Source organism: Protopterus annectens, chromosome 9.part0, assembly GCF_019279795.1.
Source record: "Protopterus annectens isolate FY-2018-M chromosome 9.part0, PAN1.0, whole genome shotgun sequence".
Taxonomy (NCBI): domain Eukaryota; kingdom Metazoa; phylum Chordata; order Ceratodontiformes; family Protopteridae; genus Protopterus; species Protopterus annectens.
Genome location: NC_056743.1, coordinates 1,241,747,595 through 1,241,766,205, shown reverse-complemented (window position 1 = coordinate 1,241,766,205; position 18,611 = coordinate 1,241,747,595). Strand labels below are relative to the sequence as shown.

General features: G+C 39.7%; 1 protein-coding gene across 1 annotated transcript in view; it reads right to left on the bottom strand.

The window, feature by feature from the left end:
- Positions 1 to 18,434, bottom strand: part of LOC122811970 (alpha-1,4-N-acetylglucosaminyltransferase-like) — a 79,209-nt gene extending 60,775 nt beyond the window's left edge. The window contains exon 1 of the mRNA XM_044084169.1: positions 17,854 to 18,434. Within this exon, the coding sequence (XP_043940104.1) occupies positions 17,854 to 18,300 (447 nt within the window). The 5' untranslated portion in view covers positions 18,301 to 18,434. The remainder of the gene's footprint in view (positions 1 to 17,853) is intronic.
- Positions 18,435 to 18,611: the final 177 nt, after the last annotated feature.

Genomic DNA, 18,611 nt, shown 5'->3' with positions numbered 1-18,611 from the left:
AGTAATGATATCATCTTCAGCACTACTGTAACTCAAGTTCCTGTGGTGGGCCATGATCCCTGGAAGACATAAATACAAAAATATGTCTGAGCAAGTCATATGGCACATTTAACACTATACAGTACAGATATCACTGAACTGCCATATATAGCAACCTATAAGCTAATGAAGAGTGAAACACTGTAACTGCCACTTAACACTGCTCACCCCACAACTGCTTGAAAGTGCCTTGCTCACTCTCTATCTAATGAACCATGTTCTGCACAGCAACAAAATAAAATCACTATATAAGACTATACAAGAGTACCTGGCACACTGTATGCAACACGATGCACCACCTAGCCTCAGCAGATATACATCAAGCTGATGTGTAAAGAAATATATCATCCATCACAATCAGTGTAAGGTCCGGTAAATGTATTACTATTATACCACACAACTTGTTAATGCCAAACCCGTGGCCAAAATATGTGCACAATTGGGAATATAGGTCACATACTGCTGTAGTACACTATGAATGTTGCGAAATATGCAGTTATATGTATTACCACACATATGTCAAAGGACATATTACAGACATACCCACGCACACATCAGACATAATTACAGGACACAAAGGTATGACAACCCAGATAAGCTTTCAGTGTGTACTATACAGTACTGTGTGTCAGTACTTATACAACCTTAATCTTGAGAAATGTAATCTGTGATGAATACAGGGACCACACAAAACAGTGGATGCAAGCAATGTGGACATACACCATACTTTGCTGTACAGGCCCAGAGCTTCAATTAGTACTACAGTACACACAGGATTTGCATTCAACATCGGTACCAATCAATAATCATAGATGTAGTGCTTTAGCCTCCAATGACACAGGCTAGTTAAAACCAAGAGACTTAATCACACTGTATGCAATAGCACTTGTTCTGCCTAGCAACAGAATACACAGCTTTTGCTAGGATCAAAGCAAGGACCCATAATACCATAACATAAACAGTTTCCTACTAAGCCATCCCACAGATACATATCTTTGATGCATTCACAAACATATTGACCATCACAGTCAGTCAACAGTACACAGAATCTATTACAACAAGTAGATGTAGGTGTGTAAGAGTATATATAAATTTTATATATATATACACATATATATATATATATATATATATATATATATATATGTATATATATATATATATATATATATGTATATATGTATATATATATATATATATATATATATATATATATATATATATATATATATATATATATATATATATATACACATACATATATATATATATATATATATATATATATACATATATATATATATATATATATATATATATATATATATATATATATATATATACACATATATACACATCCATTTGTCTACATATACATATATACGTAGGCACATACACATTGCACCTTTCATAGTGAGAATATCAATTACACAAAGCATGTGAGCTGTACAGTAATGTAATAAAATCGCACAGTCTTGGGATAAATGCATTGAAGGTGTTCACAGCCCATGTAGCTTTAGCAGGCCTTACTGGCTTCAACATTGCAAACTGAACAAACCACCCACAGTGTTTAACCACCACATGCCATATACCAGCACTGTATGCTGTCTTGTTTGTCACACACTAAAACCTACATACAAATATGCACATACTAACTTTCACCAACATATATATATCCCCCTTTCGCAAACAGTTGCAATATGTCCCCTGCTCTATGCACATATACAGATGTGAATATATATGACACATATATATTTCTCTGTATGTGTGTGGCATACACACACATGGGCCACACTGTTGTAAGTCCCTGGACCTCACAGCTGAACTGTTGGGCCTTGCTGCAACACAAACAGGTGTCAGATATGAACACAGGCTAACATTAGGGGGGTATATATGGCAACAGATGCCAGATAAGCATACTAGACTGCTACAGCAGTTGCCAATGCTAAGCTACACTTTAATATGACTACCATGCATGTGTTGTCCTGTCACACCCATGTTTATATAATGTCAGCACTAATCACCCCAACAGCCATTGGCCACACTACTATACAGAACACATATAACATGGATCAGATCTTTGACATTTAATGCTGAGCTACACATTTCACAGGTATGTCTCACTGCCCACAGGTACACACAGCATTGTCCATAGCAGTAGTTAAGCCGAATATCTGTGCATAAAGAAGCACTGCTGCCACATATGAATGTTTCACATTATGTAGACTATTCTTCAATAACATCTACTACATGACCGTAAATACATATGTGTCACATACCTTTCCTTTGTATAATTCAGTAGTATTTCTTTTTTCCTTTTCTCTCTCTCTCTATCAGTCTCTGCAATAGAGTGATTGAGTTTGTTGGCAGAGATTGCAGCTTGCTTTTGTAGGAATTTGTACATGAGCATGTGATAGCCTCTGCAGCAATTAGTGGCCATCATTTTCTAATTGCATGCAGCCTGCTGTGTGGTAATTGCACTAATCACTGTCATAGCAACCCAGTACTATAAATTGCTGACTCATGTAGGCATGGCCCTTTTAGCTTTCCAAGATGAAGATCATCCTTGTTTGGTGTGGACATCATTGTTTAAGACAGAAGGTTGGTATAGTTCTTATATCAGAAGCCAGGTGTGTAGCCAGAGATTTACATTTTGTACTCAGACCTAATGTTGCTGCTTCCAGTACCCACTTGTCAGTGTAGAAATGTACTCACCCCTCAAAATGCTACCCCAAGATACATGGAAAGATGTACTTTATTTTCAACTGTTACAATTAACTGCCATACAAAGCTAGTTATTGAGATGTATTCCTTTGGCACAAGAATTGTTTGTGAACTGCTATACTGTGAATATTCATTTACTCAGTTCTTAACAGTTTTTAGTGTTGACATTAGCACAAGCCGCTCAGAAAAACTGGACACATTTCAGTGCTGTGAGTATGCTTACCTACATCCTTGGTAGACCCTGCACACACAGCTATAGTCTACATTTGGGTAGGGCTGCAGAAGTACAGAGAGCGTAAGTAGTATTGTGTGGATTTTATCTCACTGGGCTTACAGTGTTGCTGTGTACATGTTAGTTTATCAAGGCAAGTAGTCTGTCTGTGTAACTCCCAACAGGGGACCTATCCACATGATAGCCAGAGAATAGCCTGCTATTTTTTGTCTGTGCACCACACAGGTCTTTTCAGCAATAGAGCAATGGCATTCTTACAGTTGGTTGCTACCAGTACATGGCTACATCCATTTGTATTTCAGTGTTGTATTCCTACATAAGGGTATGCTTCCGAAACTCCTTCCAAAGCTATTTGCAGTATGTAAAAGCAGAAAGGCTAATATGCCTCTGTGTTTCTGCCTCTGCCAGACCTCTCAACCAGCCAGGTACATATTTGAACAGACTCAGGGAAAAGTCAAGAAAAATCATGGACAATCAGGGACCTTTAAAATTTTAGTGCCATTAAGTTGAAACATTGAGAGAATCAGAGCATATGAATTAATACACATTTTTTGAAGTAAAAGAAGTGTCTAACTCTTAATTATTGTCGTTATTCATTAAGTGTAATTCACCACCTTTCTGGCCAAACTCAGTAGTTTTAGGAGGGATTCAGAGGAACAGAGCTAAAATTTGTGTCAAAATCAGGGACATCCCTGAAAATTAGGGACAGTTGGGAGGTATGGCCTCTGCCCTAAACAGATATGCCAGCGTTTGTCCTGTGGTGATACTGTGTGGGGTTGTAAAGTGATGGCGTAACATTATTTCCACCGAACAAGTTGTGTGGTATAGTATTCCTAATTTCCCTTTACATTCACTCATTCTGATGCGTGATATAATTATTTAAGCACCAACTTGACGTATATCTATTGTGGCTTAGTGGTACTTCATGTTGTGTAGTGTGTGCAAGATCCGGGGTTTGAGACTTACAGAGGTGTTTTATTTTGCTCCTGAGCAGAACAAGGGTCCTCACATACAAAGTGACTAAGGCACTTTTAAGCAGTTGTAAGCAGGTTTGCGCAATGCTGCACATTGTTTAGCTAAGCACAAACAAGCGCAAAGCCACGCAAACCTGCTAACTACTGCTTAATAGTGCTTACTCCCGCTCACCCCAGCGCTAATTTCTTTGAATGAAAAGAAAAATGGGGAAATAGGAAAGTGGTGAAAAAGGGGCACAAAGAGGGAAAGACAGTATGGAAAATAGCTCGGGATGTGCAGGATGGGTGTAGGGAAGGTCCATAGCTGCCCATTTCTTCAACAGCAACAGCTGTGCATATGCAATAAATTTGGGGGTAGATATGAACCCTTCAACCCCTGAGAGAGGGTTGAGGACAACAAAGGATGTTGTAATGCCAATTAAATAACATTTCATGTGTCCAGTGGACATGTTTGCAAAATAGGCAGCTATGTATGGGGCATCATTTTTTTTTGGGAGCAGATTGCCCTTTTTTATTTTTTTTCAGGTGAGAGTGGAATGTGAGGTAGGGGAAATAGGTATATTTGGGGAGGTAGGTTGGGGAGGTAAACAGACAAGACAAACAAGACGCATACAGGGGCGGTATATGACACATGTGGTGGGTGAACACCTTTGACGGGGAGGGATGTTTGGAAATCACAAACCCGTGAGCCCCCAGATGGAAACACTGGGACTAAGTCCCCACCCATGGGCAGTCACCACTGCACCTTCACAGCCTAGAGAGTGCCTGTGCTGGGGGCTGTGTAGGAGGGGCAGGCTGACCCGGGAGTTGTGCCACTCGAGCCTCAACTGGCATAGAGGTTCTGCAACAGAACGTTCAATCTCTCTACGCACCACAGCCCGGACCGTTTGAAGGGTGATAGGTGCTCCTCCGCCCACGCTTGCACGGGGGGGCCGAGCCCCATCCCCTGCAGCACTTCCACCTGAAAGTGGCACAGGGACAATGGAGGAGGAGGTCCCAGACTGGGCACCAGATCTGCTGGTGCCAGGTGCCATGGTCAGTTGAGGTGGGACAGGTGGGTCCGCTGGGACCGACCTTCCCATACAAACTATGTTTTGGAGAGTTTAATAAAGATATGAGTTAGTAACAGTCAACAGCATTCCCAATTAGTTATAACAGCATGCAGAAGTATTCCCATTAAACCAACACATCAGATTTTCAACAGTTGAAAAGCAAGCATAACAGATGCATATATAGAACATTAGTGGACATTACAACAGCATGCAGGTTAAATTGATGGCAACAGGCCACCAATACTGTGGTATTTTAACAGGGCACATGCATAGAAATAAATGCATATATTTATAAACCAATAGGACATATGTCCCAACAAATGTTTTGAGATTAGACATACCGATTGAAGTGTGGAATTGCATTTTTTATGCACATAGATTAGGGTGGGAAAAGATAGCTCAATTAACAACTTATATATCCTTCTAGTTTTCACTACATTCCTATTAATTGCAGTTATATGTCCTTTACATGTATTATTACACTACCCAATGTCCTTAAATTATGCAATTGGATTTTGCTAGATCATTATATACATGAGCTGTATCTTACATACAAACTGTCCAATATGCAGATGTTACTGCAACATATTATGAGAGTTGCTCACACACACACTACTGCTAAGATGGTACACTGACAGATCTACTTTCATATAATTATCTAGATATGTTCAGGTGAAAGTATCAGTTATATGTTAACAGCTCCCTACATTTCTGGCAGCACACTGACATTTCTGGGGAACACAATACCAAGCTACTCATGTGCCAGATTAACCTGTACATGCTGGCCATGAACCAACAGTTGAAGGCTGTACATATGCATACAAGATACTGGCACTCCCTTCATCCATGTTATATGGGCCTACCCAAGTGTGGGTTGATGCTGCTTAATACAGCACTATTTGTAGAATGCAACAGTACAACAACATATAAAAGAAAATGACACAGACGCACTCCATGAATCATACATTTATTAAAGGATTATTACACCTTTATTTATTGGGTTAAAAGACTTTTTGAAGGCTCTCTCATTTATTTTATATAAAAGTACATGCAGAATAATTACTAACCTGCCTCATGACGCAGCCTTTGCAGCCTATCTTCATGGGCTTGCTGGTTCATAGCCCAGACACCTGCAGCTGTGAAGTAAATGCAAATGTGAAGTATATTGACACATACCTATCCATAGTATAGACAAGCATAGCAATTCTTAACTACTTAATACAATGGCTACTTACTCAGTACTGGGGCATTAGGCATTGTACGGGATTCCTGGATCCACTGGTCCAGTTGATCCTCCCTGCATCGCTTCAGGTCAGAATAATGGTGCCTGACATGCTCACCAGTCCGAGGAACACCAGTGGCATTGGTGAGATCATGGGCAAGACTGTTCCAGGCCTCCGTTTTATATTGGGTAGCCTGGTACTGGACCCGCAGGAGTCTTTCCTCATGATTGTGGACAAGGAGCCAAACCATTACTTTGGACTCCTGGATGCCCCAGAGTTGCACTCTAAATCGAGTGCCTTCTCCAACACCAGCCATGCTGACTGCAGAAGGAAGCTACAACCAGTTATAGCAAGTATTCTCCCCTGTGGAGCTTAAATATGCTTCATTTCACGCACTTATTTGTGATTGGCCAGTTTTGGAAAAACTCAGCTGTAGGCACGTCTGCTTAGCTGATGTTGGCAATGTTTAAAATTCCTTTGATAGATATGTGTCTGTTGAAAGTGCATGTTTATGAAATACTGTCATGGCTTAATGGTCAAGTACTGTGACTATAGTGCACAATATCCTGAGTTCGAGCCCTGTCACTGCTTTTTATTTTCCTGCTGGGCAGATCTGACTGGTTAAGGAACAGTAAAGCAGGTGTGAGCATGTTTACCTGACTTTGGCCGACGTTGCCCAACATTGCTCGATGTTGCTCGACGTTGCTCGACGTTGCCCGACGTTGCGCTGGTTAGTGCGGTGCGCAGCTACGTGCAAATACGTTGCAGTTGCACTGGTTAACACAGTGCGCAGCTACGCGCAATTGTATTTAACTATGCTCAATAATGGTAAAATGTGCTTAGCAGTGCTTTATATTGCTTAAAATAGGGTACTCATGCCTCAGAATACATAACCATTTCACCTTCATATATATATATAATGTGTTCACTACTACATTTAACATTTCAATGCTTTTTACAAAACTTATACATACAAATGTCAGGAAATATTTTTGTATACAAATTTCCCACAGAAAATGGAACGTGCAGTAGTGGGACTCAAACCAGGAATGCCTCCTCTTTGCGTGAAAGCTCTAACCACTACACTATCGCTATTTTGCTTAACTTGCATATATTTTTCATATTATCCTCTTCTGGTGTCTAAGCTGCTAACAGTAGCTAAGCAATGGCAGACCCGTGCAAATAAAGGCAGCTATATCGGAAGAAAAAAAAAAGAATTCTTTTTATTTTTAGTTTTGTCAGTTGTTTAACATATGGGGGAGTGTAGTGTTACATTGTGCACATGTGAACGGACTCACTCATGTAACTCGAAATTGTGGCATTTCTTCATTGCAGGGGCATGGATTTTTGGACTGCTCGGCAGTCCGACATGCCTCTTACACTCGTCCATGTTCCATGTAAGCTTTAGAGTTGAGGCAGTGCACCCTCATTAATATGCATGGCATGCTGCCATCATACTCTTACACTGGCGCTTCCGTGTAAGACTAATCTAGTTTTACATGGAAGATTAGTAAATCCAGGGGAATGTTTTAGCCAATATTCAAAAGATTAGGGGGAGAGTTGCAGACCATCCTTGGAAAAGCAGAATGGTGTATTGACCATCTTCTTCCATGCTAAAATATATTGCACTCCCTTAAAATGACAACAGAAACTAAGCCAATTATTAAAGTCAGTCATCTTTTATTCATACTGTGGCATCATCTTTGGAGAAGGTAAAATGCTACTCAATGCTAGGCTAATACCAACCCCGGACAAATATTCTGAGAGTTCAGTGATGTCGCTCTTCATATAGTTTAGGGTGGTGCTCCTCAGCTCATTTAAACCCACATAGACTATGACTGTGTCATACTGGTACTTGGGGTCCAGTGACCTGAGTGTATGTATAATGTGGCAGATTCTGGCTCCAATATGCAACTGACTGTGACTTTCTCCTTATTCAGCCTGGTGAGAGGGAAATCAGTTTGTCTCACAATGGAGTCTCTAAAGACCAGAATGTTGGATTGTGTGGTAGCTTGCCTTATGGGCTTAGAAGTAGAGGTTCCATGAGATCTGGCTGTATGTGTTGATGTATGTGCTGCTTTGAAAGGGTGCATTTGGGACTGCTGTGGGTATTAGTTATGTGTTCTTCATCTAGTAGGTCTTTGGGGTTTAGGAAGGTTACATTTAAGTGCCTCAGCATATGTGGGTCTATGTGCCTGCCTTGAATTGTGTGTTATGGGTGCAGCGTGTGTACTACTGACGACCTTATGGACATTAGGAATGCTTTTATGTGACAGCTTTGCTTCCAGTGACATTGGGTAAATGCAGCTCTCACATGCCATATCAGTGTGTTTGAGAATTAAGTGGTTGTCAATAAACATGATGTAACTTCTACATTGCTTCAGGATGCCCATATTCACCTAGCTGGTAATCTCATCTGTCGAGATTTTTGCAGACTGTCCAGAATTTTAACTTATATTTTGTCCTGCTTCTTCTAAATTTTTTTTTGCAAATCATTGGCAAATCATTGAGGACTGAAGTCAGAAAATAATGGCAGATGTTTGTGTTTCAGACCTCATATCCTTCAGAAAATTCATGCTAATGCAAAACCTGTTAGTGTATCAAGTCTTTAAGTTTGTAAGAGCAGTATTTCAAAATTGTCTCTGTTTTTGGGCCTTTGCTCCCCCCCATTATTTATGTCTTTGTCCAGATTTCTTGATCTAAGAGGTTGAGAGGTATGCTGGTAATGGAGAGAGTGGGAAAGTTCATATCCATGGCGACAGACTTTTTTTATTGATTAGACAGTGAGAATATAAAATATGTCAGGAGTATCTGGTTTGCAGCTCTGGGGGCAGTGGTTTTCACTGCAATCTAGCTGTGCTGTGTGCAACTAGGTATTGGTGAAATTTCAATGTTGCTTTTACAGGAAAAAAGTCAACTTAAGAAGTCTGTGTTTATACAGCACACTACCAAACACTTGAGAGAAAACTAATATGTAGACCCTGATGATTTATGGATGAAGTGTTTAGGCAGATATTCTAAAGTTAGGTTAGGAAATCAGGCAGTATTTACTGAAAAGAAAGAATTACCTTGTCAAGAATGGTGAAAACAGAGGAGTTACCTGAATGGCTACTGCCTGGATGCTACTAGTCCTGGTCTCACCACAGCTTCACACTGCTGGGATACAAAGCTCTTTTCCTTCTTCTCTCACAAGAAGCAAAACGGTATCACTAATCCCAAGATGAGAAGCAGGCCACAGGCTCTTTTGTGATCCACACTCTTGTCCCAGATGATGCAAGGGTCTGTAGGCTTGGTGTAGCCTTTTCCTGGCAGATGCCTTGAATAGCAACAGGACCAATCAGAAAGATCACACACTGACACTCACTGCCCAATCAGAAAATGTCAGGAAGCAATGCACTCTGCTCCTTCTCTCACCTGAAGCATAATTTAAGCACAAGCTGGTGCCTGTGAAGCAGTTATTAGGCTTTCTGGTGATCAGCAGTCTCTAGGAAATAATGTCCCTATGCTACTTCTCTCACCAGGAGCAAAACAGAAGCACTAATTCCAAGATGATACTGACAGGCAGAATGTGTGCTCTCCAGTAATTGGTGTTCTTGGAGTAGATGTTGCAGATATCGCTCTTTGATTCATCTCTGTCGACATTTCTGCTGTGATAAACCAGTGTCTACCGGAATACGTTCCCAGTGATAATCTTTACATAATGGAGGTCCTTCAGCTAAACTTTGCTACTGGACTACTGTTCTTCTGCACTGTCTTAATAAAAATCTTTTGAACAATGAGTAGACTCTGAGGTTTATCATTATATTAACACTCAGAACTTGCACTCCACCTCTCAGCATGGATTTTATTCTGGTTAAAGAACAGGTACAGCCATCCTTAACAGAAGAGAACACATATGTGCTGACCTCAACCAGGGCAGTATCGCTAGTATTTTACTACTTGACTCATCACAAGCATTTCATGTTGTTAATCACCAACTCCTTGTCTGCAGGATCTTTGCCCTGGACTCACTCTTGATAATATCCAGTAGTTCAGCAGCTCCTTTAAAGTGTAATCTCAGACTCTAAGAAGAGATAATGCCATCACATCCATCTCCCACTCTCTCAGGGTGTTTCTGAGGGCCCTGTTCATAGCCTACTTTGATTTTCCATCTTTGTGAATGGCAAGTGGAAATACTGTGGTGCTGACATACAATATGCTCATAATTCAATATTGCTCTGTTGAGCATGCTCTGTACCTGCTGTTCAGTCACTATTTTCAGCATGGATTTAACTGTCTTCAAGCTTGTTTGTCAAATGTGAATCTTTACCTAAACACCCTCACAATTTAATGCATGCTGTTGGGTATGACCAGCTTTTTTTCCCATATATTTTATACTTGTGTTTTGCCTTTATGGGGCATTAACCTACTTAAGATGCAATCATTTCTGAATCATCTTAAAGAATGAAATCAAATATGACCTTCACTTAAAGTCTTTCCGTATAAAAATTAATCAAAGGTTCACATGCCTAAGTAAGGGTTTTCCGGGCTTTTTTATCATAACAACTAGACAATTGTGCTCTGCTGTTTGGTCTCCAATATGTTTCCTGCATACTAACTAACCTGCTCACAGCCATTGTATATAAACTTCAGTGAGCATGTAACATGACTGCACACTCTACTGCTGATAGTAGACTCAGTCTCATCCCTACGATATCTTAACTGCACTTACATGCTTACAATTTCCTAGCTATTTGAAGTTTATCCTCTAACAACACCTCACAGGCTGTTATACTCCCTTTAAATGCCAATCATCTTCTGTTAATGATTTGGACTCCATGAAAGAAATGTGGCACAGTAGTGACTGACACTAAGAAGTGCCATTGAGTTCTCAGTGAGACATAAACAACCCAAACTCAAATGTTTAAAAGCATTTTTGTAGGGGTACTTCACCCCCTGCACCCCCAACGTGGACAGCTGAGACTCTAAACCCCTCGCTATACCGTAGTGTAAGGGGTAGTTTTTGAAATACTGTAATTTCTATTTTAATGTAAAAATCAGGCAAATTGCAGTTTTCTAATCACATTTTATCATGTCAGTCACTATGCCTCACATTTCTGCCTTGCATCACCAGCATGTTAAGTCCCTTATACACCACTTTATTACACTGGTGCAACCTCGGTATACTTTAGTCCATCTACTGGACAAGGAGCCTCAACATGTGCTACATGCAGAACAAAACAGTGGAATAAACTTTCTTTCAACTTGTTTCCAAACATGGCTTCAGACTGGGCATTAGGTACCACCTAGCCTGTAACAGGCATTGTAACTGTACTACAATTACTTGACATTGCCATATATTCATGATTAGCCTTCCTCTTTTTCAATATTATTTATCTTTCTGCTGTTGAAGATTATCATTGCTTCCCATTTCCAATCACCATATCCCTTCCACTTTCTCTTAATTATTACCTTCACCAATGGCATGGTGAGAGGTGTAGCAACATAGCAAAATATGCTCAGCTCTGTAACCTGGATAACAGGAAGTCTGATGGAAGAGGCTGTGATGTTGGCAATCTTACGTAGTACAAGGGAGTGATGGCTTTGTATCATAACCGAGTGTTGTGATGAGCAGTGATTGTCTGGCTTTTTGAGGGTGTAAAAGTAGATAAGTAGATGTATCTGAGTTGCCCTCTCTTCCATTACTTTTCTTATTGGTAATTCATGTATTAGATCCACAGAATAGTATTATGTCCAAAGAGGAACAAGCAAATGTCAAACTCTTGCAGTAAAAATAATAACTTTTTAATTTAATTATACTAGGACAACATCAGCTTGGTGGAATTAATAAACAAAGTGGAAAAAAATCACACTATTGAAAAAATATAAATAAAATCTTTCTCATACTGATAAAATACTCAGGCAATAGTAGGGGATGAAAGATCAAAATACCGACACTTGCAGAATAGTTCTTTTTCAAAAGATTTAAAATGTAAAGTACCACTAACTCGTAATACTTGGCAAGCATTCAATGAAATTCAGGGGTACTGTAGAAAGAATAAAAAAATGGAAAAAATGAAGTGAAAAGTGGTAACAAAATTAACTAAAAGTTAAAGAATCTGCTCACAAAGCATAATTCACTCAGTTTGAAGAAAAATAAAATATTTAATATTCAGAACTGTTCTGAGCATTAAACATATCATTTTGCTCCTGACTGAGTTCTGCTTCCTGAGCATGTTTTTCTATTTTTTTTTTTTTTTTTTTTGTGCAACAGAAACACCAATTAGGTAGCTGCTTAGAACAGTGGTTCTTACCCTGGTAACAATATGGTGGATAATAAGTCAGTAGAATGATGAAAAGTTATCTATAAAGTAATGTGATGGTTGTGCAAACAGTTGTAGCAGATCATGGAAGAGTTTATGGCTGTGGAAATGATTGGTAAGGGGGTAAAAATATATAAGAGGGATTAGCTGAGAAGGTGGGTGGAAGAGTGTGTGCAAGAAGAGTTGAGATGCCTAGTAGAGGGGTGTGGAGACATGAAAACTCTTACATGAATAAAAAGTATGAAATGTGACTAAAATAAATGTTTATGTAAAAGAAGGAAAGACAGGGATACAAGTGTTCAACTAATTAACTGGGAAAAGGGGACGAAGGGGGATCAATGGAGAAATCCCCGTGAAGGGCCAGCAGAACACAAGAAGAGTTAGAAGGGAAGAAGTAGACCAAATGAGTCCCAAGGGAAGAAGAAGGCCAAGTGAGTCCAAAAATAACTGAACACTAATAAGGTTCAAGGGAACTTGACATTAAGTGGAAGCCAAAACACATATTTAGTGTTCTTTGGTGCTGTGTGAAGGCATGCAGGAGTGGAAGAAGAACAAAATGATAACCCAATAAGATGGGTACAATGTTATTTTAAAGGAACTGCGTGTTATCATGGTTTGTTTGTTAGAAGTTAAAAATAAAAAATAAAACGCAAACCTTTTAACTAAGAATGAGTTTTCACAGGCTGCTGAGCTGGTAAACCCTCACAGGTCTTTCAGGAATAGTAAAATTAGGGACTAACCTCTAAGCTTTGGGATTGGTTCCTTGTTTTTTCCATCTCCCAGATTTTCTTCCAGTTATCTCCCATGGAGCCACCCACCACTGTTTTAACTACCTTTAAATAACTGACCTGTTGAATGTAATGTATTAGAACAAGAACATCTTAAATAGTCTCCTAGATCTGCTAGCTAAAGTGATTTTATCTGGGCTAATCCTTTATATTCTGTTGCTTGTTAGTCCTGTCACCCTCTGGGTCACAGGTGGAATACCAGACTTCACTCAAGCCCTCCGGATTACCTCTGTGTTCATTGATAATATATGCAGAAAATCAATTGAAATAATGTGAACTTGGTATGTCTTTAGTCATCCCTACTCTTCTTTGCTGGGTGCAACAACATAAATATGCATGAACACAACTACTGGCTTTGACCTCAGTCTCGATCCTGCAACTCATTGGGTAGTGTGTGACATAAGAATGACACAGTAGCTGAGAAGTTAGATGTACAAACCAGTGGTGCAAGCAGTGCTTCTATAAGGCACAGAAGCCTGAGCAGTGAAGACAGAGCAATTGAGAAGGCTTGAGGTAATGGACGTGAAGTGTCTGAGACACATGGAAGGATGCACACTGTGGGATAGCTGAAGAAATGAGGACATCAGAGTAGTAGCCAAAATAGCCCCAACTGCACAGAAGGTTAAGGAGAACTGCTTACAGTTCTTTAGTGATATGCAGGAAAGTAGAGCACAGTATGGTGAAGATTAGGGGTTGCACAGGAGAAAGGTAAGAAGAAACAAGGATGTCCAGTCAAAAGATTAATGGATTGTGTGAGAAAAGACCTGTGACAGACTAGACTGTTGAAGAAGGTAGGAGAGTGGCATTAAACAGACAGAAGTGGTGACAGCTGACCTAATGCCACATCCGTCTGTAGAAAAAATGGCGGGTCGATGATAATAATGAAGCAGCTACTGCCCTGCTGTCACTCTTAGAGTGAGTATTATGCTGTGCTACCAATGTTTAAGGGCTTTTGTTCTTGATGTAGTTTTATCACAAATGCAAATTCAGTGGCAACTGCATTGACAGGTGTATTAGAACAGGTTACACATTGGCATATGCTTGTTTTAGCTGTGTTACTGGCTTATGGCTAAATATTTTCTCATTTTCTAAGTGGTAGTCATCTCTGTGAAGAGCAGTGGCTCAGTGTTTAGTCTGTGTCACATGGACTTTGGCCTGGGGTTCAGTTCTGATATCTGGTCTCTGTTTGTGTGCAGTTTGCCTATTTTCCCTATGTCTGCATGTTTTAGTCTATTAGTTAGCACAGAGGATTAAGGCTATCAGCTATTATCAGGCTGTTTCCTGTAGTCCAGAGGTTGATTCCCTCAGTCCCCATTTGCATACTCCATGGGTCTGACCAAGTAACTTATACAATCAGTGCTCCTAAGTACTTTGAGACAACTGGGCTAGGCTCTTCAGTGGTCTGCTGGACTGCATGCATAGTACCCATCTATGATTTCTATACAGGGCCATGCTGCTGGAAGGTGCTAACATTTGATTTCTATAATATGTATGTACTGGTGGTTTTCCTTCCAGCCCTTTCAGATGGGAGAAGGTAAACTAGCCAACATTCTTTTCAGAACTGACTGGGATAAACAGCACTTAATTTTGCCTGTACAGGTAAAAGTCCTGTGAGAAAGAAACAGTAGTGTATGTGTGAGGATGGATGAGATAGCCAAAAAATCTGGTTTGGGTAACATTGTCCATAAACTCATCTCTTAAAAAAGGCCTCTGTGTCACCTTGATATATAGTAACGTAGACTTGGCCATCCTGTTTTGTATATATCTATATCTATCTATCTATCTATATATATATATATATATATATATATATATATATATATATATATATATATATATATGGTACCAAATCTGAGTGTGAGGGATGGATCAGACAAAGTGAGAACTGCATTAACAAGAAGAACAGTTTAGACAATGGAAAAGGTATGCTGTAAGAAGAAATATTTGGATATTGGTATAGTCAGGCAAAGTGTATATACGTATAAATCATTACGATTACATTTAACAAGCTCTGGAACTGGTGGCTGTCAGAAGATGTAACCAACGTTCCCTAATTTGTTTAGACACAATATTCCTCTCCACAAATTGATATTTTATTTATTGTTGCAGGGGACAACAGAGGAGACACCATATTTCTTAAGTGTGTAGGGGCAGCATTTTGGGAAGGTACATTTTAGATAAGAAAGTGCAGTTCCTTTATACCTACAGAATATATGCACACACCTGCACACACATTCATACCCATATTACAGCATACCAAGGATGTATTTGCAGTATAGTGATCTCTCCCATGTCAAGACTCAATAACTAAAGAGCCACAGGGGAAAAGGATCCCAGGAAGATGTGATTTTGAAACACTATGGAGTGAATGGAAGTAACTATAACATTAACTTCCGCCTGCTTCAGTACATCCTAGGAAGAATGGTATGCTCCTTTACGCTCAAAGTGCAGGGGTGCGTGTGCTTTATTTGTCTGTAATTGGGGAGAGCAAACACCATAGACCCAGGCAGACTCCAGTAAAGGATACCTTCAGAGTAAATCATTCCAGTGTATCTGGATTCTACTGACTTGAGAAGCTCAAGAGATTCACAGCAGGAATGTAGATAGTACTCATTACAAGCTAGTCTGGCAGATGATGAACAGCTGATATGTCTCTAGGTGTGAATGACTGACTTACACAGTAAATTACGTGGACCAAAACCAGAACGTCAAAGATCATACCCCAATAATCAAAAAAGGAAGTCTGTAAGTGAGGTGTGTGTGTGTGTGTGTGTGTGTGTGTGTGTGTGTGTGTGTGTGTGTGTGTATGTGTGTGTGGGATATTTGACAAGAGTGATCTCTGTTGGACTAACTACCTTGATGGGTGATGGGGGCAGCAATATTAGATCGAGTACAAAATGAAAAAAAAAAACTGGCTACACCCCTGTGAGGAAGGACATTATTGGGACTGTTTTCTGCAATGTGTACTTTACAGTGTTATTTGTATGCACATCTCTCTCTCTCTCTCTCTCTCTCTCTCTCTCTCTTTCACTCTGTCTCTCCGTATATATGTACACACACACACAAGCACACACACACTCAAACCATTTTACTACACAAAAAACAAACCTGCAACTTTTTTTTAAACTTTTATAAACCCAGGGCTCAGACTTTGTAGGCTTTGTGTACTTCTGATAGACAACATGAACAGGATCATTTTAATCAATCCAGTTTTCTACTAAAAGTACATTTCACATATCTGACGATGTCGATTAAAACAAACAAATTAAAACAAAAAAAAAAGATTTTTTTTCGAAGAGCATAATTTAATTGCAAATTGGAAATCCACAATTTGGGAATATATGCTAAGAAATGTGTTAGCTCTTTAGATATTCAAAATAAATGCAAACTAATTAAATACCTAACACACACCAAGGCCAGATTCATACCTCTCAACAAGAAACCTGAACAAGGCCAAAAATAATAGGGGGACAAAGGACCAAAGATAAAGAGAAATTTTAAATATTGCACTTATAAACTTAAAAAGTTGCTAGAATAAAGGTTTTGTGCTGTCATACATTTTTTTCTAAATAAAATGAACTTTGAAATTCAAATGTCTGTGATTAGTTAGTGACATTATTCCTCAATGATTTTCCAGAAAGCCACACATTTTATGAGGAACAGACTGAAAAATAAAAAATCTGGACATTTTGAAAAAAAAATCTGGATAGTTGGGAAGTAAGGGACGTATTTCCTGGCAGAAAGCCTAGTTACCTTACTGTTAGCCATGAGAAATTCCTGACAAGTAGCAAATCTATCTAATTATCACCCTCAGCTATAATAAGCACCCTGAGAGAAATATTAAAATGTGCGCCGCATTCCCCACATCACGAGTAGCGTCAATGATGCAACAGGTAGCATACTGGCCTTTGGATTTGGAAGACCAAAAGCTATGGATTCTATTCACACTCCAGGTGATTGGACTGTTCACACTGTAAGAAGTGCTGCACTCCCATCCTAAATGTGCCGTCTTTCGGATGAGTCTTACAGATCCCATCTTCTTGAGCTGGCGGTAGCCCATGTGGATGTAAAAGATACAGCTCAACTGTACAGATTTTCGCAGAATGTCCAGATTTTTGCCTCTATTTTTCATAAAATTGTGGTTTTCTAGCAAATTAGTGGCAAATCATTAACGATTGAAGTTAAAAAATAATGACAGGCATTTGGGTTTCATATGTCATGTTCTTCAGAAAATTCGTTCTAATGCAAAACCTGCTATTCTATCAACAAACTTGTCCCAATTTTAGGGCCTTTGTCCCACTTGCATTTATGGTTTTGTCCAGATTTCTTGCTCTCAGGTTGAGAGGCATGCTCACGGCACCACCTATCGAAAAGGGAACGGGAAGTTCCTTGATGCTCCGGCCACATTTCCCTTAGTGGTACAAATACCACCTCGCGCCTCACCTCAGCAGAGGCTACTAGCCTAGATGGGACCAATCGCGTTAACGACGGCTACATAAATAAAATCTTATCATCTTACCTCGTTATACCAAGCTGCGAGTGGGGTGTCTTTGAGAACCACCTTTGGATCTAAATGTAGAAGCTGCACGTTTGGAAAATCGGTGAGGAGTTTCAAACCGGGGCATTCGGTCGTGCTTTGCAAACAGCTGCGATTTCTAAAGCCTTTTAGGAGAAAGTGAACGGGTCGGTCCTGATAAATTCTAGCAGCTGACTCTACTGAGCAGATGACCAGGGGCTGGGGGGTGAGCGTCTCCGTGGTCTCCACAAACATCACAGGAGAGACTTTTGTGATGGGGCTGCTATCTCTGAGTAGAGGATAGATTCTGACATACTCCCACGAAATGTGCTCCTGCATCCGGAGCCAAAAACCCGGTGATATCACGCTCACCATTAAGGAGTTAATTTTGTAGAACACAGCAAAAACGAAAACCAAGACGCATATATATAATAGTTTTCGTAGTTTCATTTTGAGTGTACTTTGGGCCGATAGCCTAGTACCTACATATGAACCTATAAAATAAGATGCTCTACTAATTATAGGAATATATATAGGGTTCTAGTGCCCAGACTGCAGCACACGGTCTAGACTGGTTTCTGCCATTTTCGTTGAAGCAACGCCCTCTCGAGTTCAGCCAATAAAGATTTAGATGAAGAAATATTTACCTAGCCAGTTTCTCTTTTTGTGCTCGAATTAACCTATCCCATTTGGTCAGAGATTGGCCTTTTACATCTTATGGTCGATAATTATATGTTATCCTGAATGAGAATTACTGGGAT